Below are 26259 nucleotides of genomic sequence, written 5' to 3'. Positions count from 1 at the left end.
TCTTTCCAGTCCTTGGGATTCAGGAGCAGCAAGATGGTCTGAGTTTGAGGCCTGGCTCTGCCTCACTAGCTGTGTGGTCTTGGGCAAGTCACTTCACCTCTCTGGACTCACGCTGTTTGTTCTTGCTGGCTTCTGGGGGAACTAAAACATCGGTAGGGCCTAGAAATATACCCCCAGCAGAGCCTGGGAATAGGAAAGCAACCCCTGCAGGCCCCAAGGCTGCTTACCTGGTGCTGATTTTGGCTGTCTGCCCCACCCACTGCACCTTAAGTATTCTTTTGGGAACCATCCCTCCCTCCTCTCATCCTGTGACTTGGGAAGTGTTGATCCCACTCCTGCAACTCCAGGTGGATATTTCAGCCCTGGCCAATCAGAACACTTCACTACCACCCCAAAGAGTTGGTTCAGGGATAGGCACATGACCCAATCCAGGCCGATAAGAGCCTGCCCTGGGGCTTTTGCTGCAGCTGCTGGGAAGGGAGACTTTTTCTACTGAGGTGCTGAGCTGGTCCAATGTCAAGTCTCAACTCAGAGAAAAACAGAGCTAGACAGAGACTAAGTTCTGATGAATCATGTGAGCCCCTGGGTCCTGCCAAACCTTAAGTCAGAAACACCTCTGACCTTTTCAGTTATATGAGTTAATAAAATTACTTTAGCTATTAATTTTTGCTTAAGTTATGGTTTCTGTCATTTAGAGTTGAAGAATTCTAATACCCCTTCCTTTTGTGGTCCCCTCAGACAGTTAAAAATCAAGTCTAGTGGTGAGCAAACTTTAAAATGAAGTTATGGGTCACATTAAAAAAAACTTTATCTGTGACTGCTCTAAAGAGTCTTTTATCATTTCTCTGTTCCCAACAAGTTTTTGTTTTTCCTGGTTAATATTATAGAAACTATCTAGCCCAGACTAGATATTGATTGTAAATCTGTTGTGTTCACTACTGAATCCCAGTGCCTGGCACATAGGAAATACCTCATATTTGTTCAGTGAATAAATGAACAAGATACTTGTTTAAAATGTCCAGTCTCCTGACTTGCCTGTCTGTGAGGTTCCATACAACTAGTTCCTATTTTTCAAACCTCATCTTCCACTTTCCCCTTGTTCACTCCCATCCAGCCATACTCTCTTAAAAACCCCAGGTTTGTTCCTGCCTCAGGGCCTTTGCACTTGTCCAGCCAGGAAGGCTTTCCCTCCAGTTCTTTCCCCAGTTAGTTCTATCTCCTCCTCCAGGTCTCAGCTCAAATGTCACCTCCTCAGAGAGGCCCTCCCTGACCACCCTGCCAAAGCAGCCTCACCCTACCTTTCTGATGTAATCCCAAGATGTCTGATTTTCTTTACAAATCACCATCTGAATGTCCACGTGCATTTATTTAAGTTTATTGTCTCTCTCCCCAGGAGGTCAGCTCCATCAGGCTAAGTCCTTGTTTGTTTGTTCACTTCCATGCCCCGGTGTCCAGGCCAGAGCCTGGCACATATTAGGTGCCAATAAACATTTGCCAAAGGAATTCACCAATAGGGATCAGCCTTTGTTACTTATCACCATGATTTCCTGCATGAAGACCATTCCTCACCAAATCACGGGTCCCTTCCAAAAGTGTTTGGAGCAGATGTCAACATTGATTCACTGTCTTAGATGACAAAGCCCTCATCCTTAGCCCAGCGTTGCGAGGGAAGCTGGGAATAGGGTAGGGGTGGGGCCTCGCTCTCCAGGCTCCTTACTTCCCTTCCCCCAGCCAACCAGGAAACACGAGGCAGCCGAGGTTAAGTAGACTCTTGCTGCTTTGTTATAAATATATTATATACATCCAAAACATGACATTAAAATATTACTCCGTGTTACAGAAAAGATATTAAGGCTTTCTATTATTTACATTAAACAAGCAAGCACCTTTAAAAAAAAAAATAACCGAAACTAAAAAGCCCCACTCTCCCTTCTCTGACATACCCCCGGCCAGAGGGGACACTGTGTCCCCTTCCAAATGACCAAGACCCTTTGCAGGGGCTGTGCCCTTCGAAGACATCCTCCGATTAGAAACATCAGCTCTGGCTGGAATCACATGGGGGAGGGGTGGGGAAGAAGGGGGGTCCAGACTTGATCAGGAAATTCCAGCCTCGTCTGGCCAGCTGCCCCCAGACCCTTGCTGCACTTTGCCATCCTTGGGTGGACAAGCTAGGCTGAAGGTGGTGACTGGGGCTGTCTATCCACCCAGGCCTTGGGGGTCAGTCTGCAGGTCCATGGCAGGGTAATGCTCCAGGGACAGTTAGGTGTGCCTGGGGGCTCCTAGACCACTGAGGGCAAAGAAGAACAGACAAGATGACTCAGTGCCCCAATACCAGCCACGCTGAAGGGCTGCCCAGTGGGGCAAGGGGTGGTGGGAGTGTGGGGAGTTGGTGAACTTCTCCTCAATCCAAGGAATGGCTGGTAGGGCGGGGCTCTTTTTTTTTTTTTTTTTTGCAGTCAGGTTTGGCAGACAGAGCAGCTCAGGTGGCTGGGGAGGGGTCAAGGAAAGGAAATGAAAAAAATCAGTGGCTCAAGTATTCTGTGTCACAAGGGGTGGGCTGGGGGTGCCCGGGCCCAGCCCAGGAGGTGTCCTCTCCACCTGGAGGGGCCAGCGCAAGGAGGCTGGAATTTGGCAGATGGCTTCGGTTTGGGGGAGCTGGGTAAGGTTGGCAACGAGGTGGTGGCCCGGAGGAGTTATTTGAACTTCTGTGCCCATTTCATGTCGTCTGCCCGAGGCTTCTCGCCTGTCAGGCCCTGGATAATGTCCTCTAGGCGTCTCCAGAAGCCCATCTTCTCGAGAGGGTAGTTGAGCCAGCCTGCAGTGGAAACAGGGCAGGGGGGTGTGCGGAGGGGTTGAATGGGAGAGCAGCAGTGAGAGGATGCAGAGAGAGAGCTCGCCCTGCCTCGGGCAGGGGAGGAACTGAGAGTAAGTCTGCAGGGGACAGGGGACAAGGACTGACCAAGGAATCTTGGGACAGGGGCTTCCCACCAATGGGTTTAGGGGCTGCTCAGACATGCCTTCATCCCCTCATTCACCTTCTTATTGAGTGCTTACTATATGCCAGGCATGGAGGCAGTGTTTCTTATCATTTGGCTCTAATGCTACCTCTTCCAGGAAGCCTTCCCTGACTACCGCTTAGCAGTGCTCCAGGCCTGTCACGTCACCCTTTCTTATTTCTTTACAGCTTTTATGATAACCTGTAACCATTCTCATTAATTCGTCACCTCCCTGTTTTGTGTTGGTTTTTATCCCCAACTCCCAACTAGAATGTCAGCTCTGAACAGTAGAACCCCATGTTGTTTCACTGTTGATCCCACTGCCTAGGATGATGCCTGGCATATGGTAGGTGCTCAGTGAACAGTGCTCATAATCTTATTTAATCTGTATTACAGTCTACCACCTGAACCTTGAAGTAGATACTATTATTAGTCCCACTTTCCACATGAGAAGACTGAGTCTTGGGGACTTCCCTGGTGGCGCAGTGGTTAGGAATCCGCCTGCCAATGCAGGGGACACAGGTTCGAGCCCTGGTCTGGGAAGATGAACATGCCGTGGAGCAACTAAGCCTGTGCGCCACAACTACTGAGCCTGCACTCTAGAGCCCACGAGCCACAACTACTGAAGCCTGCACACCTACAGCCCGTGCTCCGCAACAAGAGAAGCCTGCGCACCACAACAAAGAGTAAACCCCGCTTGCCCGCAACTAGAGAAAGCCCACACGAAGCAATGAAGACCCAACGTGGCCAAAAATAAAATTAATTAATTAATTAATTGATTTAAAAAAAAAAAAAAAAAAAAAAGACTGAGCCTTGGAGGGGATTTTCCCAATTAGTTTATGGCCAAGCCAAGATTGATACCAGTTCTGGTTGAGCAGTTAAATGATCTCCACAACAGCCTAAATTCTAACCCCTCCAACTGCGCCTAGAAAGCATGACTTTAGGGTGTACAAAAAATGTTTTTTTGTGGCTCTCAGTTCTGCTTCCAGAAAGGCAAAAAACCCCAAGAAACAAAAACAAAACAACCTCCCCAAAACCCAACCAAACATCCCAACCCCTGCCCCCAAACCAGTAGCTGTAGCTTACTGAGTACCTACTATGTGCCAAGCACTTTGCATCTGCCACCTTACCACTCACACCCCAGCCCTGGGAGGTGGTATGTGAAGGAGGTGGCTGTAGCCCCATCTTGTGAATGAGAAAAACGATAACCCAGGGAGGCTTGTGAGCCTCCGTAAGTCACATATGGAGGAGCTGAAGGCTGAACCCAAGTTGGTCTGACTTAACAGCACATGTGGTATACTTAACCTTAAAAAGATACCCAGCTGGCCCTGGAAAACCTGGTCGCCTCACCTCATCCCACGTCTTTGGCACTGGCCCATTAACTACCAACAGCATGTGGGCCTCCTTACTACTCCTGGGTCACCTGTTCCTGCCGCAGGGCCTTTGTGTACTTGCTGTTCCCTCTGCCTGGACTGATCTGTCCCTATTTATCTGCAGGGAACCCCCCCACTTTTTCCAGATTTCCGATCTCCTTAATAAACAGCTACGCCCCCTTCCCCCATGACTCTCTGCCCTTCATCCTGCTTTGTTTGCCCTCACAGCATTTCTCACACCTGGACTCTGCCATCTCTCCGACCCTTCTACCCCTCATGCCTCTCACTGCAGCCACACTAGCCTCCTTGCTGCTCCTCAAACAAACCAGGCATGTGGTTCCTGCCTCAAGGCCCTTCACCTACTGCTCCTGCTGCCTGGAGAGCTCTTCCTCCAGATCTACATGATTCTCTCCCTCAGTTCAAATGTCACCTTCTCAGTGAGGCCTTCCCTGATCACCCTATTTAAAGGGTGAAGCTCCCCATTTCCCTCTCCTACCCTCTGCATTATTTTCCTCCATAGCAGTTAGGACAATCAGATATAGTACTTGTTATTTAGTGCCTGGAATGTCCCCTCTTAGAATGTGAATGCTATAAAGGTAGGGATTTTTGCCTGTTTTGTTCAGTGCTATATGGCACATAGTAGGTGCTCAATAAATATCTGCTGGATGGATGGGTGGTTGGAATCACAACTCCATGAAGGGGGTATGTGTGTGTGTGTGTCCTTGGCACCTAGAAGAGTGCCTGGCATGTAGTAGATGCTCAAGAAATGTGTGTTCTGAGAGAATGTTCCTGCAGGACTGCACCACCTCCCACTGTGACCTGTGCCCCTTGATCCTAAGGATGGAGCTGCAGTCAGAGTGGGGGCAGCCCATTCCACGCTACCCTATAGCCGCACCTGTGGTGATGCAGAAGTAGGTCTCGTGGGGTGAGACGTGGTGGATGCGATGGTGTTTACGAGGCAGGATGACATGCCAGTCCTGCAGGAGGACGACCCAGCGCGGCAGCCCAAAGTACGTGTGTGACCACTTGTGGATCTGGTTGGTGAAGGTACCGAAGATGATCAGGCAGAAGACGAAGCATTCCCAGGGGTACAGCTGCTCCAGGACTTCTGCAGCGTGGGTAGAGGGGGGGTGACCATAGGCCCCATACAGCTGTCCACAGGGTGGGGGCCCACTGCCAGCCTGGCCCAGCTCCCTTCCCAGGATAGCACCCAGGCCTCTTTCCAACCTCCCAACTGGACTCGGGCAAGCTCAGACTCCCCTCTGGACCTCAGTCTCCCCTTCTGCTCAGTGGGCAGGATGGAATAAGCATAGGTAATAGTTAAGAATGTGGGCTCTGGAATGAGGCAGAGCTGGGTGCAGATCCCTACTCTGACATTTCTTTTTCTTTTTCAGCCACGCTGCGTGGCTTGTGGGATCTTAGTTCCCCGACCAGGGATTGAACCTGGGCCCTCGGCAGTGAGAGCGCTGAGTCCTAACCCCTGGACCACCACGGAATTCCCCCCTGCTCTGACATTTCTTAACTGTATGAACTTGGGTCAACGACTCTACCTCTTTGAGTCTCAAGCTCCTCAACAACGAAATAAGTCTTTGTCCAGATTCCCTAGAAGCAGAGCCTGAGACAAGGATTCATGTGCACATGAGTTATCTGACTGGGGGTGGGGTGGGGGTGGGGTGGGAAATCCTCTCTTCTGGAAAAACATCTGAGGGAGTGAGGAAAGCAGGACAGGGCAGGGGAAGAGTTAAGCAAAGATGGGGTGGGGGGAGTCTTGTCTCAGCCTGATCCTGGTGGGGTGGGGTGGGGGGGTCTGAAATGTTAATGACTCCATAGAGTTGGTCCCGCTCAGAGGCCAGGGGGCTGGCTTTTGCCGGCTTTTTTTTTTTTTGTCACTGGCTTCAGGCTTATCCCAAGGGAAGAGGCGGGACCTGCCCTGGCAGTTCTCAGAAGGGGCAGCAGGATGCTCACAGCAGCTGGGGGACGGGTGCCCCAACTGGGGAAGAGGAGGTGGGCGGGGCAGCACCCCCAACACCACAGACATTCATCACATCTCCCCGCAGCGGGGCTGCTCTAAAGATAAGCACCGTGTCAAACTGTTAGAACAGGATCTGGCACAGGGGAAGGACTCATCCCCCACCTGACAGACGAGGTCGCTGAGGTTCAGAGAGGTGAAGTGACTTGCTTTGGCACAAGTTTCCTCCCCCAGATAGGCAGGGCAGAGGTCTGAACTCAGGACTGGGTTGGCAGGCTACATATACTCTTTCCACTAAGCCCAGGCAGCAAAACCAGAAGCCCTCAGGGCCAGGGAGGTAATTCAGATGAGCAAGGCAGGCCAGGCATTGGACAGCAGGGAGTAGTGGGGACTGTGGCAAAGTGGAGAGCGTGCATCTCTGTCTAAGGGAGGGGCCCCTGCAGCTCAGCTCCAGCCCAGTACAGCCAAGTGGGAACAAAGACCCAGGGTGGCCAGATCGGATTGTTCAAGAGAAGCTGGAAACACAGATCTTTATGTCAAATATCCCAATTTTACATGAGGGAAACTAACTAAAAATTTTTCTAACACTGTGAGGGGCCAAACACACACACAAGCTACAGGAGGCTCATGGGAGGGGTGCGTGTGTGCCTGTCCCCGATGGCTCCCTGAAGGCCCACCAGGGGGCATTCTTACCTGGGCTCTGGGTGCGGAACTTGTAGGCCATGTTTAACAGCGGTAGCAGCGTCACCAGGCAGTTGTCCCCGTTGGTCTCGATGAAGTCGTGCCGCGTAATGGCTGTCGGGTCGATGTGATGCTCCCGGAATGGCCGGATGAAAGCCTGGGTGGGGTAGGGGGGCGGGAGAGGGGATCCATCCGACCAGTCAGCCTGTGGTGGTCGGCCACTCTCCCCGACCTCCTGCTCACACTCCGCGCGGGCTCACCTCCTTGCCTTTGAGATGCTGTCCCACCACGCCACTGCTACAGATCCCACCCAGCCTTCAGGGTCTGGGTCTAACAGCTTTAGCGCAAGATGGGTCGAAATGACCTGGTGGGGACCTTGGGCTGGTACTGCCCCGCTGTGGGCCTCAGTCTCCTGACCTGGGCTCTGGGGGGGTTTGGAGACAATCTCCACCCTCCTTTCCTACCCTAAGACAATTGAGGAGGCCCCTCCCAGTGACAGGCAGGACCCTTTCTTTCTTTCCAACGTCCAGGCCCCTCCTTCTGGTAACAGCCTCCCCTTCTTCTTTTAGTACCAGCTGTTCCAACGGGCTGATTCCACCTAGTTAAGAGTGAGCACGGGACCCTGGCCTGGCCAGAGCACCCCATCCCTCTGGCCACCGTGACTGGATGAAGGATGGGTGTGTGATCCAAGCTGGGCCAATGGGAATGAGCCATGGGACTCTGGCCGAAACTATGGGGAAGGGGAGTTCTTCTACTGGGGGCACTGAGCTGGGAGGATGGAAGTCTAGGCAGCTGTGAGCCATCCTGGCCACCTTACGGGGGAAAGCCTACATGAGAACGGAGCCAGCAGAGACAGACATGGAGAGGGACTGAGTCCAAAGAATATGGTCTGTCCGTCCCACTGGGCCCAGTCATGCCCTAATTTGGCTCTACTCCTAAAATTTTCATTACATGAAACAGTACCTTTCTTTGGTTAAGTTTGTACCAGATTTTCTACCACAATCAAAAAAGTCTGACTGACTCAAGATAAAATTCAATGAAAACAGTGAGGTGTAGCAGGGCAGGCACAGGAGAATAAGATGTGGTGTGGTCCCCAAATTCAAGGGGTTCCGGTGAGGTGGCCATGTATCAAAGCTCTCTGTCCCACACCTGATGCTTCCAGAAAATCCCAGGGGATTCTTGTTCTAGTCTTGGAGGAGGGGCATGGGGGTCAGGCTGGAACCACAGTTCCCATCTTTCAGATAGGGAAACAGGCTCAGAGAGGGAAGGGGACTCACCCAAGGTCAGACAGCCCAACCTCCTCCTGGAGGAGATGGGCTGGGCTTCGGGGCTGGGTCAACATACGCACCTTCCCCACGATGGGCAGCTCCACGGAGCCCCAGGTGTCGGCTCCCCAGTGCACCAGGCCAGACAAGAAGTCAGCAATGAGAGCCCCTGCAACTGTGGACAAGAGGAGCATGAGCCGGGGTGGGGGTGGGGGGGCGGTGGACAAGAGGGATACCCCTGCCCACTCCCCACCCCAAATCAGGAAGTCACTCGCCTGCTTGCTTGCTCGCTCATTCACTCATTTGTTGGGGCAGAAGGTGTCCCTTCTCTACTCGGGACACTTTGTTCCCTGTGAATGGAGTCTCAGGAATAACATTCCTGGCCTCAGTCTGTCCCTTTACTTGCTCTTCCCCAGGGAGATGTGGGGCCTCATTTGCTCGGTGAGTCTGGAGAGAGTAAACCGGGCATGCTCAGATCAGCCCAACCTTTCCCTATTAGGAGCCAACTGTCCCTTTCTCTCTGACCCCCAAACGCCCCATGTAGGGAAGCCCACTCTGCCCCAGTGCTGCTGGTAACCAGATGAAAATGTCTTTCTGGGGTTTGGTGTCAGGAAGTACCTTAGGTCCAGATGGAAGCCACATTCCCCGCAACATAACTTTTATCAACAGTAAGTGTGATAATTTGGCCTCCAGCAGCCTTTTCCTTGTCTTCGTTCTGAATTTGTTCAGAACTGGAGTGGAGTCCCCTCAGAGACCCCCAAACCATTCGCTCACTTGAGGGTTCAGTATAATATAGAGGTTAAGTGCTGTTATATCTGGACTCACATTCCAGCTGTCACTCACTAGCTGTGTGACACTGGGCATGTTACTCAACCTCTCTGTGCCCGTTTCCTCTAGATGGATGCGAATGATGATGATTAAAAAAACCACAGCAGCTACCATTTATCGAGCACTTTCTCAGTGCCAGACACAAGTGCTTTATATGCTTGATCTTAACGAATTCTCACAATCTGTTAGAAGTTGGTACCATTTTTATTCTTACTTTATAGAAGCGGAAACTGAGGCTTGGAGAACAGAAATAACTAGACTGAGGTCGCATAGATGGCAAGTGGCAGAGCTGGGCTCTTAACCTGCCTTGGGGTCCAAATATAACACAGCAGGATGCACCACGACACTGTCCACATGCGGAAACCGAGGTGGAGTGGCCAGCAAGCTGCCCAAGGTAACACACCAGTGCCACCCCCATCACGCTCCCCTCCCTCTGTGTCTCAGCCCTACTGGCATATTCCCCTTCCCTTACACCCCCCTACATGCCTCTGGGTCTCTGCATTTGCTCTTCACTCTGCTGGAACATTCTTTCCCAAGAGGTAACACAGCTCACTCCCTCACTTCCTTCAGATCTTTGCCTCAAAGGTCCTCCGGGGACACCTGATCTAAAATTGTAACCATTCCCATCTTCCAGCATTTCCTAGCACCCATCTTCTTTTCCGAGCACCTATCACCTTGGACTTCATTTCTGTTTGTTTACTGTCTCCCCTACAAGAATATCAGCTCCACAAAGTCAGGGATTTTAGTCTTGCGTTTATGGCTACATTCCAATTCCTCGCACATGATATGGTTCAGTAAACATTCGTTGAATGAATCAATGTAAAGCATTAAGTACAGTGTAGGGCACATAGTGAGCCCTCAGTACATATTATTACTGTTGTTATTCAGTCATTTAGTCTATCAAGCGACATTCTGTGAGGACCTACTGTGTGCCAAGCTCTAGAGCCAGAGGTGCATCAGACATTGAGCTCATGTTGTTGGGACAGAGATATGGGGGGGTGGGGGGAGGAAGCTGTAAACAAATACACAAAACAAATGCAGTTTTAAGTGCTGGTAAATGCGGCCCACTGGGTCACGTGACTTTAGGCAACCCCCTCCTCCCCTCCCAGACTCAGTTTCTCGGTGTGAACTGGTTGTCCAAGGGCCAGCTGGGCCATTTAAAGGTTATTCGAGTTCTGCTAGGTCCCATAGCCCCCTGGGGACAGGGGACCAGGGCCCTGAGGCACTGTGAAGGCTGAGAAAATCCCCCAGATGCCTCCCTGGAGAGCAGGACTCATGAGCGAGGGAGCAAGAGTGAGTGTGTGGGTCACCGTGGACGTGCAGCTCTGGTGCCTGGGCCCGAGTTAGGGGTGGCTGTGAATGAAGGCTTTCCAGAGGCCCTGGAGCACCCACCCCACATATGCCAAACATGGGAGGGATGGCGGGGGGCAGGGGAGATACAGCTGCATACATTGCAAGTTCCTGGTGACAACTGGGCCGCCAAGTGGAGCCATACAGCACCTCCTGGCATGCAGAAGCCAAAGGACAGGGCGGGGAAGGGGGTGACACTGCATGGGTGGCTGGGCTGGGGAGAGGGGAGGGCTTGGCAGGGCTCGAAGGCCAGTGCACACAAGGCCCTGCCCAGGGTTGGGGAGTCATGCTCCTTAGTGACAGTGCTGGGAGGGTGGACCTGGGCTGGGGAAGGGGTTGGGGAATCTGGGGAAGCCTCGGGTGTTTGCACTTGCTGTTCCTCTACCTGGCACCCCACCCTCTCCCTGAAGATCCCCAAGTGGCTGGCTCCTCTTCAGCCTTCTAGCTCAGAGCAAACATCACCAACCCCCTGGCGAAGCCCTCCTCCCAGGCAGGTGTTCTTGGTCACATCTCCCTGCTTTACTTCTTTTACAGCACTTGTCACCATCTGAGGTGACAGCCTCATTTATTTTCCCCACTTCTCTGATGAGGAAAGGGGCTCAGAGAGGTTGAAGCAGCACCCCTGGCCCCATGGCTTGGAAGTGGCAGCCATGGGATGGGAAGAGGTGAGTCTACCAGCCTCCAAAACCAGCATGCTTTCATGCCCTTAAACTGTACCTCAGTAGGTCCAGGGGCATTAACAGACCTCCTACTGCAAACTACACAGGATGCTGTGTACACACTGCCTTGCGTCTACCAGGAGGGACTAGAGGCACTGTGGCCAAGAGCTAAGGGGGCGCTAGATCAAGGGTCGGGGGCCTCATCTCTTGCTACCATATTGCTGTGTGACCCTGGGCAAGCCCTTTGCCCCCTCTGGGCCTCAGCATCTTCACTTGCACAGTGAAGGGTCAGCTAAGGTGCCTCCTGAGCCCCTGTCCCAACAGCTTGGACTAATCCTGCCCCTAAATGCTGCCTTCAGGAGAACGCAGCCCCCCAGCAGTCCCCCTACTGCCTCCCCACCCCTGTTCCATGCAACCACCGATCTGCTTCCCATAATTATACTTTGGTTTGGCCAATTCTAGAACTTTATACAAATTGATTCTTACGGTATGTGCTTTTTTGGGTCTAGCTTCCTTCACTAGCATAATGCTTCTAGAGTCATCCATGTGGTTGTGTGTATCAGGAGTTCATCCTTTTTATTGCTGAGTAGTATTTCACCATCTGGATGTACCACAGTACATTTATCCATTTTGCTGTTGGACGACTAGGTTGTTCCCAGGTTGGGGCTGGTATGACTCAGGCTCCTGTGAACATGCATTCACAAGCCTGTGTGAAGATATACGCCCTCATCTTCTTAGGGTAAAGACGTCAGCTATCTATCTATCCATCCATTCATTTATTTATTTTTTTTTAAGCTTTAAATTTTTAAAAAAAATTTATTTATTTATTTTTAGCTGTGTTGGGTCTTCGTTTCTGTGCGAGGGCTTTCTCTAGTTGTGGCAAGTGGGGGCCACTCTTCATCGCGGTGCACGGGCCCCCCACTGTCGCGGCCTCTCTTGTTGCGGAGCACGGGCTCCAGATGCGCAGGCTCAGCAGCTGTGGCTCACGGGCCCAGCCGCTCCGCGGCATGTGGGATCCTCCCAGCCCAGGGCTCGAACCCGCGTCCCCTGCATTGGCAGGCAGACTCTCAACCACTGCGCCACCAGGGAAGCCCCATTCATTTATTTACTTATTTATTTTTACTTGACATTTATTGAGCACTTATAGTTACCAGGCTCTGTGCCAGAACCTTAAACGTTTTATCTCTCTTAATCCCTAAACTGTACCAAGGCCAGTCCTAAGCTGGTTATACATCTTATCTCCTTAATCGTCCTAAGCATTTAATCCTTACAGATGATAACAGTGATAATAAAAACAATATTAGAAAAACAACGTTTTGTGATCACGATTAACATTGGGGTGCTTAACTCCCCACAGATTAAATATGGGCTGTACACAGTGACTTCTCTCCAAGGGGCATACAGGACAGAAGGTGGCGGGGGGAAGAGAGTAACTTTACAGTGGAGAAACCTGACAAATACCACTTGGGCCAGGTGGTCAAGGTCAACATCATGGTGATAAGTCATGCTGATAGTACATACCCTTGCTAGATGTGATGAAAATGGCACTTGACCTCTGAGCGCTTCCTCCCCAAGACACATAACCCACTAAGAAAAACACCAGACAAATTCCAGCAGATGGGCATCCTACAAAATACGAGCACTCCTCCAAACTGTTCAGATCACTGAAAACAGGGAAAACCTGAGAAACTGTCACAGCTAAGGAGCCTCAAGGGACGTGACAACTAAATGTGATGTGGAATCCTGCATGGGATCCTGGAACAGAAAAAGGACATTAGCTAAAAACTAAGGACATCTGAATAAACTATGGACTTCAGTTCATAATAATGTATCCATACTGGTGTATTAATTGTAACAAACGTATGATACTAATATAAGATATTAATAATAAGGGAAATTGGGGGCAGGGCGTATATGGGAACTCGCTGTACTATCTACTCATCTTCTGTAAATCTAAAGCTGTCCTAAAAAATAAAGTCCATTTAAAAAAACGTGTATTATCTCACGGCACGTCCATTGTGATAGGCCCCACCACATCCCACGTGCCAGAGGAGGAAAGGAGACCTGAAGGGTGAGGGCTGCCCTGAGGCGGTCAGGGCTGCTGGCGAGTGGCCAGAGACCAAGGCGAGGGCCATTCATGACGATGCTGAGCCTTCACGTGCACGTCTGGGAAATGGGGATATTAATGGTACTTACTTCACTTAACTACAGTCAGTTAATAACAGTGGGCTAATGCAGGTCCTTGGGACATAGTAAGTGCTCCCCAAATGTAGCTACAGTTAGTAGTTAAATATTACTCCTCTCTCTGAGCCTCAAGCCCCTGGCCTTGTCAGGCTGCTGAGCAGGGAGGGATGTGGGCTTTAGGCAGACGTCAGGAATTATTTTTGGAGAGACAGGGCCCTCCCCCGGCCTAAGGGAGGAAACGGCTCTGTGATCTACAGGCGGTGGCTGTTTCTAGAGCAGCAACTCCAGGCCTTCAGGCCTGCTGCCCAAGTCCTCTTTATGGGGGTAGGGGTGGCGGAGGCGGGCACACAGAAGCTTCTTTGTCCCAATGCTGGTGTCAGCGCCTGGTGGCTGGCTCACTCTGGGGGCAGCTTGGGCCTAGTTACCACCCTGCCTGCAGGACGCTGGGACAGCATAGGAGATGATGATTCACTCCAGGCTACCCTGACTCACCAGGTGACCTTGAGCCAGTCCTTGGGCCCCTTGGGGCCTCCATTTCCCCACAGGTCACCCGGCTGGGACTTCTTCGCGCTCTGCCCACCTCAAGGCCTGGTGTGGAGACAGAGGGGCTGAGACAGAAGCAGACACTGCTGAAGGCTGGTCCCTACAGTCCTGGGGCCAAAGCCTGTCTTTACCACGTTTCAGCTCAAATCCCGTGGAGACTTCGCACCTGACCTATGAGGCTGGCCATGACCTGGGGCCCTGCGACTGCTGACCTTTGCATTCACTGTGCCCCCTGCCTGGAACCCCCTGCTCCCCCCATCCATTTGTCTGCCAGAAACTCCTACTCACTCCTTCAGGCACCAGCTCACGAGCCCTCACACTTTCCCTCCAGTTTCCCCAAGTGCAGCAAATAGCTCGGGGCTCCCGGGGCCACTCATTTATTACTCATTCACCCTGTCCTCGTCAAGGTCACTAATGACCTCCACGTGGCCAAATCCGGTGGTCCCCTCGCTGCCCCATCTTGCTGCTCTGCTCGGCTGGCTGCTCCTAGTTGACCCCCGAGTCTTCTGGAAACACATTCTCCTCTCGGCCTGTGCAAGCCTGCCCAGTTCTCCTTCCTCCCCCTTGGCTGGCTCTTCCTCCTCTCCCCATCCCAAGCACTGGAGGCCTCGGGCCTCTTCTCTGCTTGCACACAGTCCCTCCGCCCCACCCCGGGGCCCTCTGCCAGCATCTGGGCTTCAAACACCATCTCTACTCCCAGGACACCCAGATTTCCGGATTTCCAATTTCCTGCTCAACACCTTCCCTTGGCCCTCAGGCAGGCATCCCAAGCATCTCCCCTCACGTGGGTCCTCTAACCTCTTCCTGGCTGTTAAAGGTCCCTTCCATAGTTCAGGCCACTGACCCCTCCCCCCTCACCTCCACAGCCAACCTGACAGCACATTCTGGCGCTCACCTTTCACAGCTCACCCAGAATCTGACGACTTTTCACCACCTCCACTGCCCTACAGGGTTCTGGGCCACCGCCTTCACCTCCTCTCTGGCCCTCCCTGCCCCCATCCATCCTCCCTGCAGCATCAGATGATGTCAGCTCCCTGTGGGAAAATCGCCCGTGGCTTCTCACGGCTTGTAGAATAAAACCCCAAGTCCAGACCATGGCCTTCAAGGCCCTACACGACCTGCCCCCAGCTGTCTCTCAGCTGCCACCAACTACTTTTCCTTTGGTTAGTTTTCTCAGGCCACGCGGGCCTCCTCTCTATCCTCCAAATGCTCAGCGCTCACCCCAGCCTCAAGGCCTTTGCAGCACTTGCTGTTCCCGCTGCCTGGAACACCCCAGGGACAACTGTTTGCCTCCCCTCCCTCACCTCCTTCAGGTCTCTGTGCAAATGTCACTTTTCCAGAGAGCCTTCCCTGACCTCTTACCTCTCCTCTTCCCTGCTAGTTCCCTTATCTTGACTTTGCTACCCAGGATTGCATCATCTGTATTTATTAACTGGGCACCTTCTCAGGGCTTCTGGCTCCCTTGGTTTCTGGGGCCTGCCAGGGGCACCAGAACCTCTTGGGAGACAGCAGCAGGTGGGCTGTGTAGGCTGGCACGGTGCCCTTACTTCCTGCATGTCAACACACAAATCAGGGCGGCTACTTAAATCCATTAGGAGCTGTGCAAACACCACTATCAGGGGATTGTCTGCCCTTATCAGCCTAGAGGCAAAGGTGCGGGGTGGAAGAGCTGCTATCACAGGCAGGTGCTGCGAAGTCTCCTGGGTCTGGTCCCAACCGACCAGGGAGGCAGCGACCTGCCTGGGATGCCCACCCTCCCGGTTCACACAACATACACCTGGGGCTCTGGTGCTACTGATCCTCTGCCCAGACTGGGCCCACTGCCTAGAACACCCTCTCCTCCTAGTGCCAACTGGAGGCTGCACAGTCCCCGGCCAGGTCTGGACATGAAATCCCAGACTCTGCTGCTGCCCGGGTTAGGGTCGACGGGCAAGTCACCTGGCCTCTCAGAGCACGGTGATCAGACCCTCCTCACTCAGTTGCCACCAAGAGTTAAAAGAGCCCAGCATGGGGCTTCCCTGGTGGCGCAGTGGTTGAGCGTCAGCTTGCCAATGCAGGGGACTCGGGTTCGAGCCCTGCTCTGGGAAGATCCCACATGCCGCGGAGCAACTAGGCCCGTGAGCCACAACTACTGAGCCTGCGCGTCTGGAGCCTGTGCTCTGCAACAACAGAGGCCGCGATAGTGAGAGGCCCGCGCACCGCGACGAAGAGTGGCCCCCGCTTGCCGCAACTAGAGAAAGCCCTTGCACAGAAACGAAGACCCAACACAGCTAAAAATAAATAAATAATACAAATAAAGGAATTCCTTAAAAAAAAAAAAAAAAAAAGAGCCCAGCATGGGGCTTACACACGGTAGGCTTGGGAAATATCCACTGTTAAACTGACCGTGGAGGCAGAAGGTCTGAGCCCTGGGGAGTGAATGTCGGGCGGTGTCCCCTCCCCACCTCTACTCAGCTGCTGCCCTCTCAGCAGTTACGCACACCTGCATTTTGCCCTCACAGTGGCCCCAGGAGGCAGGCGCTGTGAGCAGTCTCACTCTCCAGACGTGGAAGGCAAGGTTCAGAGGCGCACTGACACTTGCTCAAGGCCACACAGCCAGGAAGTGGTAGAGCTGGGACTTGAACCCAGGACCGTAGGGGCCTGCTCGTGACCACCCCCAGATGGGGCGTCGGGGCTCACACGGTCTACATCCCTGCCCTTGAATGTGCTGCTCCAAGGCAGAGAGGCTGGAGGTGCAGGTCCTTCTCACCCCTGGGCAGAGGGGACGTGTCTGGCTCCTGTGGGCAGGGCCCAGGCTCCCTGGCACTAGATGGGTTAACCTCCTTCCCCTTCAGCTGGTCCGCCCCCAGCACATGCCTATCCCCACCCCAGACCCAGATGGCTCAACTAGCTGGCCTGAGCGCTACTGGCTTAGGCGACCAGAATGCTTTTAATGAGACTGTGGAAGCTGAACACTTGGGGCTGGCTAGGCGGATCAAGGGCACAGCTGCTGCCCCGTCAGCCTGGGAGCCCAGGGTGGGGGAGGGGATGAGCACCTGAATTAAGAGGGAAGAGGGGAGGGGCGGTGTGCAGAGAGGAAGCAACTGAGTCACTCCAGGACCTGGGAGTGCAGACAGTGAATTAAGAACTATGTCGTGCTCTCTGTTTTGAGGTGTGACTCTGGCCGGTCCCTTCTCTGAGGCTCGGTCTCCTCGTCTGGAAAATGATGACAACTGCAGCCTCCACCCCCCCCGGCTGTGGATGGGTGAGGACTGACCGATGGAACACACTCAACAGGTACTAATACACTGCAGCTCATTCATTCATTCATTCACTCACTGATTCAATAAATATTTACCGAGCACCTACTGTGTGAGGCTTTGTGCTCGGGGCTGGGGACACAGCAGCAAACAGACAAAAATCCCTACTCTCAGGGAGCTGATATTTGAGTGGGGGAGATAGGTAATAAACAAAGAAACAGACTGTATAACAGAGTGGGGTGAGGGGTGGTGTATGGCAGGGCTGCTATTGTTGAGGGAGAGCCTCCCCGAGGTGACCTAGACGAGGCAGGGAACCACGCAGGTACCTGCTGGAAGAGAGTTCCAGGCACAGGAACAGCATGTGCAAAGGCCCTGAGCTAGGGGTGTGCCTGACAGCACCTGGTGGAGGCACAGTGAGAGGCCAGTGTGGCGGCAGCAGGGTGAGCCAGAGGAGAGGAAGGAAATGATGTGAGGCGGGGCTGGGGCCAGGCCATGCTGAGGAGTTGGTGTTTTATTCTAAGCATACAGGGGACAACAGGCCAGTGGCGTGACCTCACGGAGGATCCAATGGGATCCTCCCAGCTGCCTGTGGAGAATGGACAGTGGGGGGCAGAGGTGGAGGCAGGGAGACCAGGGAGGAGGCTTCGCCATAGTCCAGGGAGGTGATGGTAGAGGTGGACAGGAATGGATGCTGGATGCATCACGAAAGGACAGCCAAGAGCATTTGCTGATGCTTTGGAGTGGAATGTGAGAGAAAGGAACTGAGGATGACACCCAGGTTTTTGGCCCAAGTGACAGGAAGGACACAGGTGCCACTGACTGAGACGGGAATCAGGGTTCCCACAGCCTGTACCCCATTCGTGTGCACGCAAGCGCACACACACACACACACACACACGTGTGTAAGTCGCCATCAGAGTGCTGTAGACACTAGGTAGGTCCCTGGCCCCTGGGGAAACCGAGGCAGGCAGCAGGGCTGCGGGCACTCACCGACTCCCAGCATTACGAGAGGTGTGTGCTCCCAGTGAGCCAGCAGCAGGAGGTGGACCGTGTTGTGGGCGATGAGGCTGAAGCACAGCACCACAGAGCACCACTCCTGGAAGCGCTTGCCTGTAGGGAGAGGAGGTGAGAGGTGAGTGCAGGGCGGGTGGCAAAGGCCGAGGGATCAAGGATCAAAGCCAGGCAGAGCCGGGCCCATGGGGGCTCTTTGACTGTGTTCTGAGAGTCTGCAGTGCTGACTACAGGCTGAACACAGGGACTGCCTGCCCATTTCACAGATGATGTCACCGAGGCCTGGAGAAGGGGAAGGGCCTGCCGAAGGTCAGACACTCAGGGCCGGCTGTGTTAAACCAAGCTCTTCTGGTGAGGCCCTTCTGAGCACAGGCCCCTGTGCACAGGTCTGATGCCCATGAAGCTGGCTTTGCACATGCTGATTCTTTGGCAGACAGGACCAGAATACTGGTCTCCTGGGCCCCTTTGGGCTCTCTCTGGAGACATGTGAAGGAATTTTAATGAGCTTCTTTTTTTAACTGTCATCATCCCATCACCTGTCCCCTTTTGTAGGTAATTATTTGGAGGCAGAGGCTACAAACAGCTTTTAATCATGGAGGTTCACACCCCGCCCAACCTCCATCAAGCAGGGCTCCAGGCAATGAGTCAGGAATTCAGGAGAAATAAGGCCTTGATTATCCCCTCTAGGGCTCCAGCCACAGGGAGAAGAGGCAGTGCCGATGAGGGGTCTCAAACTCCAGGGGCCAGGCAGGTGATCTGAAGGAGTGAGGTGGGCTGGGTGGGGACACCACAGCACATGTGCCCTTTCTAAAGCAGTAGCCACTAACTGGCTGACTACTGCCAAGGGGGAGTGTGGGCCCAGGGAGGCCAGACCTTCTAATTCTCAACAGAAGCCAGCAATCAGGATGTGGGTGTGAAATCGTCTCTTTAAATCTTGGCACCTGTTTTAATAGCACATGAGCTCAGACAAGCTGATTCACTCACTGCAGCTTTGTTGAAGGTATAGAAACTTTGAAAATAACCTTTGTGTCCATTGCCAGGGGACTCAGACAAATTAATTTGGTTTATGGCATCTCTGCAGCCAGGAAAAAAGCCTGGGCAACTGTTAATACGTGGCTATGGAGGGACATCCAGGACAAACTGGTAAGTGCAAACAGCAAAGTGCTAAACAGCCATTTATGTGAAAAAAGGGAAAAATACCTATACAGTTGAGACTTTTTCACGTACTCCCTTTTGAACTTAAAACTTGTGAATGTAGGACTTCCCTGGTGGCGTGGTGGTTAAGAATCCGTCTGCCAATGCAGGGGACACAGGTTCAATCCCTGGTCCAGGAAGATCCCACATGCCGCGGAGCAACTAAGCCGGCGAGCCACAACTACTGAGCCCGTGTGCCACAACTACTAAAGCCTGCGTGCCTAGAGCCCATGCTCTGCAGCAAGAGAATCCACCGCAATGAGAAGCCCATGCACCGCAATGAAGAGTAGCCCTCGCTCGCTGCAACTAGAGAAAGCCCGCGTGCAGCAACGAAGACCCAACGCAGCCAAAAATAAATAAATAAAACAAATACATTTATTAAAAAAAAAAAGAGAAGCCACAGCAATGAGTAGCCCGCGAACCGCAATGAAGAGTAGCCCCCGCTCGCCGCGACTAGAGAAAGTCCGCGTGCAGCAACAAAGACTCAACACAGCCAAAAATAAATAAATAAATAAATTAATTAATTAAAAAAAAAAGATTAGTAAAGCAAAAGGAAATAAAAAGACCCCATGGGTGATACAACGTGTGACAGGGCCCCTGGGAATACTGTTTTCTCAGGCAGCTGGTGCCAAGGACAAATCTGTTCTTACATATCTCTACCTGGAACCTCCACCTCCAGGAAGCCATCCATGATGCCTCCTTTAACCCCCAGGCTCCCCCAACATGGGACCCATATCATGAGGGACTGTCACTGCCTGTCTAACATCTGTCTTCCCCTCCCTAAATGTGAACTCAGGAGGCCTAGGACCATGCCTGGCTTGCTCACCAGGGCCCTGGCACACAGTTGTTGCTTAATAAACGCTTGTGGATCGTGGATCCCAACCACGATCCTAGAGAAAGACTGCCAGGCTTTGTCTCTGGGCACCCCTCACTGAAGCACTGTGGGAAGGAAGTATGAGGCGTCCCACTGTTCCTGACAGGGAAACAGGCTCAGAGAGAGAAAGGGCCTTGACCGGGCTGTACAGCAGCAGACTGCGCCCTGAGCCAGAATCCGAACAGCTGTGAAAAGACCAAGGCTCAGAGTGGGAAAGGTCATGCCCAGGGTCACATCCCTCAGCCCCTCTCACACAGATGAGGACCCCGAGGCCCAGAAAGGGCTAGAATCCCAACAGCATCACACAGCAGCAGATGCAGAAGCCCCTTGCTGCCTACTTCGCAGTCAGGGGCTGTTTCCCTTGGGCCACGGGGCCCTGCCACCCCACGGGCCCCCACCTGAGGTCACCATGACCAGGCCCAGAAGGGCCTTCCCTTTTGTGGCTCCTGTTTGTGGCCAGGACCTGGGGCTCAGAAGCAGGAAGCCGGGAGGGGTGGTGGTAAGGGACAGGTGATTCCTCAGTACCGATCTGCTGCCGCCCAGCCTGTAGGGACAGCAACGTGATCAAGTAACAGTAACAACAACAATGGCTAACACCCACTGAGGCCTATTATGGGCTGGGGTACAGGGTGCAGCCCACATCAGAGATGCTGCAGACCCACTCCCTCTGTCATATTTTGCTCTTAGTTTTGAAAAAATCAGCTACACTTAAAAAAAAAAAAATCACACGAAATTCCTATTCTCCCACTTCCTTTGAGAACACAGGGCTCTGGCCAGCCCAAGCCTGCCTCCATCAGATGGGGCAAGAGCTCCTGGTTGACCCCAGTCCTCTCCCCTCCCTGCGGCCTCATACTGGGTGGCTTCCCTTGGTGGCGGTCCTGGCCAGGCCCCTGCAGTCATCTGAGGTTTCAAGCCCAAGGCATAGTCTCTCAGTCTCTCATTCAAGTCTCAGTCCCTCCAGGGAGGAACTGTGTGATCCCAATTTCCTAGATGAGGAAACTGAGGCTCAGTGGGTAAAAATGAAAACTGGGTTTGGATCCTGAGCTCGTTAGCGTGGATGTTCGGGGCTGTCCTGATTCCAAAGATAGCCCAGCTCTCTCCCCTGGCCACGAAGAATGTCCCAAAATCTGAATATTTTCCCATCTAAACTCTCTCTCTGGCCTTTGGATCCTTCTGCAGAACAAGTGCCTCAACTATGACCCATAAAAAATACATCTATTATAATAAGCGGCCTTCATGGAGCACCTATTACATGCCAGGGACAGTGTCAGGGACGATCCCAACAAGCCCTTGCCTGCCGTACGCCATGGGCTGGGGGCTATTTGCCCCCTCCTTCACAAGGAGAAACTAGGCCTGGAGAGATGAAGTGTGCTGTCCAAAGTCCCTCGAGAATCACCGAAGTCACAGCATGGACAGTCAGCTTGGCAGGGACTGCGCGGTCAGGTGGTCTAAACGGTGTCGCTTCACAGATGCGCAGACTGAGGCCCAGGGAGGGGAAGGACTTTCCTCGGACAGAAGGGCTCAGGCCACCTCTGGCAGAGTGCTGAGCCTTGTTTCCCTGAGCCAACCCCCGGCCTGGCCAGGGTCCACGATCTGGGCTGAGTGACAGCAGTGACTGCCTGTTGGCCTGGGGAGGGGGCCGGGCTTGTGTGTGGAGGGCTGGGAGGGCTGGGAGGTGCAGGGGAGGCCATCTCTGCTTGCCTGGGGACAGGCCACAGCCAAAGGCTTGGTATCAGGTCCGACTCTTCTGGTTTCAGTCAGACAAGCCCTGGAACCTGCACTTCTGATGGTCCTTGGCCACTAGGAGACCCTCGGCCTCAGGGAGGTGGGGGGACGGGAGGTAGAGAGACCAGAGAGACACAGAGGCAGAGAGACAGAGAGAGGTGGGAGACAACAGGAATCAGAGACACAGAAAGATGAGAAACAGCGGGGTGGTGGTGGTGGGATGAATTGGGAGATTGGGATTGACATATATACACTAATATGTATAAAATAGATCACTAAAAAGAACCTGCTGTATAAAAAATAAATAAATAAAATAAAATTCAAAAATTAAAAAAAAAAAAACGATGAGAAACAGAGAGAAGAAGGAGACAGAGACAGGGAGTGATTATAAGGAGACAAAGAGAACATGAGTATGGCCAGAGAGAAGGAGAGACAAAGAAATGGAAAAAGAACAAGACTGATTGAGGGAGACAGAGGGAAAGCTGGGCCAGGAGCGTGCCAGGGACCAGGCCCAGCCAGGGAAGGGGCCTCAGGGAGGCCTGTCTTGGCGGACAGAATCCAGGCTCAGCTCTGGGACTACAGGCCAGGACCCCCACCCAGCGCTCCTGACACCCTCCACCTTCCCCCACCCCACGCTAAGAGTCCCTGTGTCCCACAGGGCAGGGGCATCCGTAGTTAGCCAGGGTGGGTGAACAGGGGCTCTGGTGACCCCCCAAGATCCACCCCTGGAGCCTAGGTACCTGAGAAGTGGGACCCACACAGTCAGAGGTCAGTTGGCACCTGCCGGGAAGCTGGACACCTGCCTCGCCTCCAGGCTTGCCTGTGAGACCGGGGTAGACCTGCCAAGCCCAGCCACCCTTCACAAGCGCCGGCACCTGGCAGAGGGTGGGGTGGTGCTGCAAACCCCAAACCTGGACCCTCTGTGGCTCCCGGGACCCAGGGGAGTGCTTGGGTCAGACACTCCTTGGCCAGACACTCAGGGTCCACGGGATCAGGCTGAGGCTGCCCTGATCAGACGACTCACAGCTCTTGGCCGACACTAGGCCCACTGTCTGCCGCCAGCCCTGCACGCATGCTGCTCTGCTGACCTGGAACACTGGTGCCCCTCCCGCACACCCACTGGGGCTGGCTCACTTCCACAGCAAAGATTCGGAACACAGAACCTAGAACGCCCCGACCAGTGTTCTCGTTCTGGCCCGGCTAACTGTCTGTGTGACCGTGGGCAGGTCACCACTCTTTGCTAAGCCCCAGGGAAAGTCTTAAAGATGGACAGGGTGCAGGCACTTCAGGCCAGCCAAACAGATGCCGCCCCTGGCCTTGCTGACCTTCTCCTCTGGTGGGGACAGACGCAAGCCTAAGCCCAGGCACGACAAGCGTTAGGAAGAACACATGTCGGGGGTGGGCTACGAGGAGGCTACGGGGGTCTCGGTTTCCTCCCCTGTAAAATGGAGTTAATACCAGGATGCCCCTGAGACAACCGTAGTGAGGATGAAATGAGAGCACATAAGGGAAGTGCCCAGCACATAGTCAGTGCTCAATCAATGCCAACTCTGTTAACTGCCTTATTATTGCTGCCAGTTGTCATGGTGCCAACCCATCACTGGCCCCATGAATCTCAAGAATTCAGTCCTGGAACCCAGAAACTTTCCCTACTCTCCCCCGGCTCACTCTGTTCCAGCCCACAGGCCTCTTTGGTATCCTGCAAGTACTTCAGGCTTGCTCCCACCTTAGGGCCTTTGCACTTGCTGTGTCCCTGGTCTGGACCAATCCTTCCTCAAATATCTTCAGAAGTCCCTCCCTTCTGGTCTCTGTTCAAATGTCACCTGCTCAGTGAGGCCTTAAATGCCCCCTCTCTAAAATGTCACTGTCCCCAACATTTCACTTCTCCCTTTTCTGCTATATGTTTGTTCCACAGCACTTGCCACCACTGGGCAAGTAAGATATTTCCCTTATTTACTGGGTTTACTAAAGTCCAGCTCCATTTTTCCTGTTTTGTTCACCACTTTGCCCCCAAAGCCTAGAACAGGGCCTGGGACGAAGGCGCTCAATATGTATTCAGCCTGGCCCCTTATCTTACAGGTCAGGCCCAGAGACTGAGGTTCCTCCTCAAGGCCAAGGGACACAGGCAGGCAGAGGGAGGTCTATGGAATTTGGAGAAGCTAGTCTCTTCCTCCTTCACTCCCCCTCTCCAGGCACTCCCCCTGCCCTGCCCCAACTCTAGGGTAAGACGAGATAAGGCCTCTGATTGCAGGCTTGGGGCACCAGGAGACTGTCTGCAGCCTTAAATCCCTGCAGTGGCTGCTCTTCAGAGAGTGAGGGGCACTTGGAGATACCAGAATTGGGCAAAGATGCAATCATGGTGGAATGAGGAGACGGCAGTCCATTGAGGAGGCTCAGAATGCCCAGGTATGATTTGGTTGAAGGTGGGTAGGGTTTACTTGAGTGGGCACAGCTGGACACCAAAGGAGGCAGGCTTTGAATCTTTACCCTTGATTCCCAGGTGGTGAGTCTGAGAAGCAGAGGGGTGAGGCAGCTTACCCCAAGACTCACAGGGAGGGACAGACTATTGGATTAATAATAGGGATTGCCTACTGTAAGACAGGCACTGCACCAAGGTAGACAATCTCATTTCCTCCTCCCAGCGACACTAAGGAACTGATAAACTTTATCTTGTATCCATTTTAGAGGTGAGGAAACTGAGGCTCAGAAAGGGAAAGTGCCTTGGCCCAGGTTACACAGCTAAGAAGAAGAGTCAGGATGCCAAGTCCAGCCTGCCCCAGGGAGCACAGGAGGTTTTAAGTCCACAAGCTGGGTGCTGGGGGAACAGGCTGAAGACACCATGGTATCCTGGGCCAGGTGCCCAAGTCAGGTATGAAAAAAGTCACACCCAGAACATGGAATTGCAAGTCCAGAAAGGCCTCTGGTGATCTAGGACTCAACAAGAAAGCAAATGGCCCAAGGTCACACAGATAGTTATGGCAGAGATGGTATGCAAACCCAGGCCAGTTAGGGAAAAAAGCCAAAGGCGGTAGTGGACCCATGCCCACCCCAGGCAAGGGTTGTGCATGGTGGTTGCTCCCTAGCAAAAGGAAAGATGTCAGAATGTTTGACAAACAAAGCTTGATGTGATGGCAACACCCAGGCAGAGAGGCCTCCCAGTCACTTGACTCTGGAGTTCTCAAAGGCACTTCCCTTAACCCCTGGGGACACTTCGCCCTGCTGGGGCCTGGCAATGAGATTCTTGAGGCTCAAGTGGAAGTCAGAGAAGGGGGTGGAGGCTGGTGCTTGCTAGAGCAGAAATGGTAGGCCCAGCAGGAAGAAACCAGAGACCTTGTCCTGGCGCAGAACCAGAGCAAGGGTCTCTGAGCTGTGGTCCGGTCTGGGGACCCCCAAGTCCCAATGGAGGGGGCTAATATATCTACATGGGGGAAGGAAACGGCTGGAATTGGGGCTTGTACATGAGAGGAGCTTAAATTGGAAGACTTGCAGTGCCCTCACCACCGGGGATTCCAAAATATAGGATGAGAGTTAATGCAGTGGGGGAATGGTGGTCTGTAGACTGAAACTATAAATTTAAGATGGGGCTTTGGAGGAGGCGCCTCTGGGGCACTCTAGCTGGGGGCCCCTGAGTTGGGGTTCCCAGAGCAGGGGGCCTGACATGCCCAGATTTGAGGTCACTACCTCAGGGTCCTGGCTGGGGCGCCCAGGGTCCTGGCTGGGGTGCAGATGGGGTCCTAGAGTGTGAATTTTGGATCTGGAGAACCTGGGATAGGGTGTGACTTTTAGAGGGCAGTGCATGTGGCTGAGGGGCTGCCTTCGGCTTGGACAGGGTCCTGGGGTGGGGGGTCCCTAAGACTAGGGGCGCTCTTTGCAGCCGCAGGTACCCCGAGCTAGGATCCGGACCTAGCTGTGTGATGTGAGCTGTCCAGAAAGCTCCGGGGCTGGGATTCTGCTTTGGGCTTGGAAGGGGCGCTGGGGTGGGGTCCCCGGACTTATGGGAGCTATTTGCAAGTTAGAAGCCGCGGATGGAGTTCTGCATTGGGGCCGGAGGCTGGGGTTCCGATACAGGGGACCCGGGGTCGCTGTCCGCAGCCCAGGCTGATGACTGCAGGCCCGGAGGGGGGCCCGGAGGTCCTACCTGGTGAGTAGAGCGCGGCCAGCTCGCGGGCCCCGGCATGCTGCGCGCCCCAGCGCCGGCAATACGCCGCCTCGTCCTCGTCGACCTCCGGCTGCTGGCCCGGCCCGTCTTCGGCGCCCGCCATAGCCACTCGCCCGGCCAGCCCGGTGCGCTCTGCTGGCGGCGGCGGCGGCGGCGGCGGCGGCGGCGGCGGCGGCGGCTGTAGGTCCGCGGAACCACGGCGAGATCAC

At 53.6% G+C, this 26259-nt stretch overlaps 1 protein-coding gene across 1 annotated transcript; it reads right to left on the bottom strand.

The window, feature by feature from the left end:
- Positions 1 to 1764: 1764 nt before the first annotated feature.
- Positions 1765 to 26237, bottom strand: PEDS1 (plasmanylethanolamine desaturase 1). Its single transcript, XM_068524997.1, has 6 exons — positions 26030 to 26237; positions 18078 to 18197; positions 8368 to 8459; positions 7032 to 7176; positions 5265 to 5477; positions 1765 to 2815 (listed from the first exon to the last, which is right to left on the bottom strand). The coding sequence occupies exons 1-6, from the start codon at positions 26151 to 26153 to the stop codon at positions 2694 to 2696; spliced, it is 816 nt and encodes a 271-aa protein (XP_068381098.1). The 5' UTR covers positions 26154 to 26237; the 3' UTR covers positions 1765 to 2693.
- Between the last annotated feature and the right edge of the window lie 22 nt (positions 26238 to 26259).

Source organism: Eschrichtius robustus, chromosome 16 (genome assembly GCF_028021215.1).
Source record: "Eschrichtius robustus isolate mEscRob2 chromosome 16, mEscRob2.pri, whole genome shotgun sequence".
Classification (NCBI taxonomy): domain Eukaryota; kingdom Metazoa; phylum Chordata; class Mammalia; order Artiodactyla; family Eschrichtiidae; genus Eschrichtius; species Eschrichtius robustus.
This window is presented reverse-complemented; position numbering and strand designations above follow the sequence as displayed.